At 45.6% G+C, this 3,389-nt stretch overlaps 1 protein-coding gene across 1 annotated transcript in view; it reads right to left on the bottom strand.

The window, feature by feature from the left end:
* Positions 1-62: 62 nt before the first annotated feature.
* The window catches only part of CSUI_011130 (uncharacterized protein), a gene marked incomplete at its 3' end in the record, with an annotated part of 3,613 nt that continues 286 nt past the window's right edge, over positions 63-3,389 (bottom strand). The window contains exons 2-5 of the mRNA XM_068071231.1: positions 2,437-2,623; positions 2,016-2,091; positions 1,124-1,254; positions 63-442 (exon numbers count right to left, since the gene is read on the bottom strand). Coding sequence (XP_067916793.1) covers positions 63-442; positions 1,124-1,254; positions 2,016-2,091; positions 2,437-2,623 — 774 coding nt within the window. The remainder of the gene's footprint in view (positions 443-1,123; positions 1,255-2,015; positions 2,092-2,436; positions 2,624-3,389) is intronic.

Raw genomic sequence — 3,389 nt, 5'->3', positions numbered from 1 at the left:
GATAGATAGATAGATATAGAAAAGTTCAGTTCTTTTCACAAGAGCACTCCACCAATTACTTGACATACAGCCTTGAATTCGATGTAGGTGATTCGGTTGTCTGCTTCCTCTTCTTCTACCCCTGCCTCTGTCCCAACTGTGGAAAGTCCGTCATCATCATCATCGTCAGCAGCGGCACTGCCTCCCTCCTGATCTCCCCCCCTTGGTGTGGTGGTAGTTGACACAGCTCTATCACAGGTCTCTCCTTTTCTTTCAGCTGCAATGCCAGTACTAGCATTTCCTTCTGGGCCTCCTTCTGTAGAAGAAGAGGAAGCAGCTCCTCGGGGATCTCGGCGGCCTCCCCCCGGAGACAATCGACGCTGAGGACGGTGATCAGGAGAACGCCGTCCCCTCGATCGGCGAGCTCGATGAAGGGGCTCCGAAGGAGGGCGACAGATCAAGACTGCAGAAGTTAAACAGGCGAATCCAAGTGACAAGAAGAACTACACGGCGCGAAGACGGACAGAGCAGGAGGGTTGAATATGTATGAATATGTATGAGTATGCGTGTGTATGTATGAGTATGCATGTACTGAATAGGGTGTGACTGTCTGAGGTAGATGTCCCGGTATACCTACAGAGTTAGAAAGAGTGCTTGTCTGGGTTGATAAAGGTAAATCCAGCCCTCTGTCTACTTAACACCATGCACATGAACGTATACATACGTGCATGCGTATGGATACAGGCCTATGCCGGTGTATGGATATGCATGGTACGCTCATATCAGGTACTCGAAATCTATCAGCACTTCGTGGATAGAACACTCCCCTGTGCAACAACAGAAAGACATATATATAGAAATACACTCCTGATAGGCAGATCGAAAGAGTCTAGTGTACACGACGAATCGACAAGCAACACGAGTAGGTGGAGAGACATCCAAACACGATAGCTAGACAGAACACCATGTGTAAGAGGGATACATGAATCAACATAGAGAAGAAAACACTAAGTTCGTACATCGTACCTAACAACCCTAAGGGTAGGATGATTTCCTTGAACGGTCTAGAGGAAAAAGCATAAAGAGAAGGAGATAGAACTTGAAAAGGAAGAAGGCTTCTCAGGTTCCTTCGCTTTCTTCTTACCTTCACGATATACAAGTCTGGCTTGCTCAGGAGGTATCCCTACATCTTCCGGGTGGTAGGGAATCTCCATCATATTTGAGTCCTTGCATAGCAAAGCGCATGCCTTTTCTGTCATCATATTCTGCATTTGTCTGTACGTACACCGGAAGGAACACACTTCAGTTGTATGTATGAATACCACCAGAAAAAAGACGCTTCCAACGTCTGGCTACATGGGCATAGCACGACATTCCAATAAGCCTTCTTTCTCCACACTCAGTGATGCTCTTCTCAACACAAGGAAGACTGAAGCAAACACCGGTCATCCTTCTTCCTGAGAGCCGACAACCCCCCGGGTGCTAAGGAGAAGGTTCTTCCGAACCTCGCCAAGCCTCTCTCTCCCTCTGCCTGTGTGACTCGCTTCCCTTCCCTCACGCATCTATGTTTAGCTGCTTTTTCCAACAAAGAACACGCAGAGGAACGACTTCACTCATAAGGCCAAGTGTCCTAGTGATACGCGCGTATGTATTAGAGAGATTTAGAGAGAGAGAAAGTCAGAATAAGAAAGGACCAGAATACATGCCGCGTGCATTCATATCCATGTAAAGATCCAATCAGTACTGACGATGCTAGCTTATATTCAGTAGCGCATCATTCCTATATCGAAAATATACGTAGAATCTTTCCGCCGCCTGACTACTACTACTACTGAAGATGTATATACATCCGAGGATCGCGACAAGAGGAAGAAGAAAAGCATAGCCTCGTCCATAGTCTTGAGAGCTACATGAAAAGCAGATCAACTGGAGACAGCACGGAACAGATTTAGAGATGAACGCCCCAGGATCAGGCTTGACCGAAGAAGTGTCAAAAGAAGCGAAGGAGAGGGAAAGAAGCAGGAGAAAGAGCTTACTCAGGATCGTAGTCGCTGTAACAACAAAAGACTTTGAACAGATCGCTTTCATCTCCTCCTTCCAAAGCCAGACACTCTGCAAGCAAAGGTATTCACACAAGGAGAGATAAAGAAATGTAGGCCTACATATAAATACACATACATGCTTGCCACAAGATCTACCCTTCCTGTAGGACGACCGTGCCTGCAAGACTACGTCGCCATACCCCACGAAGTTGAGACTGCGGTGTACCTACACCTGGTCCTATTCCATCTACTCTCTCGAAACACGAGGACGGTCGGCAATACCCACTGCTGACAGCAAGAGAATATGACGAGCGTTGAAGGGTGTGGACACAACGACGTGTATGGTTTCTCTTAAGTGTTTCATCTCTCTATTACATTCCTTCCTCTCTTTCTTAGCATGCACCGCAATCCTTACTTCGTAGATTCGGCCATGTACGCCAATTGAATGCCGTCTCAGTGTGTTTATCCTCTAAGGCAGAGGTGTCTGTCTGTACACCTGACGACCCCTTGGACTCATCGACGGTCTGTGTCGTCGACTCGGCATTCTTTGGAGGCGGTTTCAGCAGCTCGCACTGGACTTCTGTATCTTTACAAGGTTTCTTCTGTATAGACAACCCAAACACACTCAAGGGAAATGAGAATCAGAAGAAAAAAAAAGAATCTAAAGGTATACAAGGCTCCATCCGAAGAAAGGCTCTAAGAGAAGAGACTGGCACTCTTGTACACAAAGCACAAAGACTTCTCCCCACATCTACAGTGAAGTCAAACGATGCAACTGCTGACAGCCTCACAGGGAAGCCACCTCATACTACTAAGACGCACATACATACTATACATATCTATAGATGGATTTACGCCTATGGATATGTGTATGTATGTATCTGTATGGAGATACACAAAATGAAACAGAGGACGGAAGAGCTTCACATATACAGGCCTGTAGATCTCGCAAGTCAAGTCAAAAGGTAGGAGAGCTACTCTTGCCTTTAACACTAAGAATCCACTCAAAACCTATACAGTAGAAGCTTCTCCTTTACGTTTCTTCAGTGTCTACAGGGCATGGTGACTTCATGTGATACACACCTCCGTGTGTTTCTCTTGCTTGGACACTCATAAAACACCCTACTCCCTCATGAACATGTAGCTCTACAACTCTCGCTACCTATATATAGATGTATATGTGAACAGTCTGCAAAGCTCCCAAGTTTCTTCTCTTATCCTTCTTCTCAAAGATGTCATCCCCTGCCAAGAAAAATGAAATAAAGTATTCTTCGTAGCTTCATCTTAGCGTGTTTATGATATCTCTTGATCTACTGTCTGTATCGTCACTAAAGAAACGTAAAGGAGAAACAAAGTACCTACAGATTT

The sequence above is a fragment of the Cystoisospora suis genome (genome assembly GCF_002600585.1).
Source record: "Cystoisospora suis strain Wien I chromosome Unknown contig_9830, whole genome shotgun sequence".
NCBI classification, from domain to species: Eukaryota; Apicomplexa; class Conoidasida; order Eucoccidiorida; family Sarcocystidae; genus Cystoisospora; species Cystoisospora suis.
The sequence above is the reverse complement of the archived record's forward strand: the minus strand, read 5'-3'. Positions and strand labels throughout refer to the sequence as shown.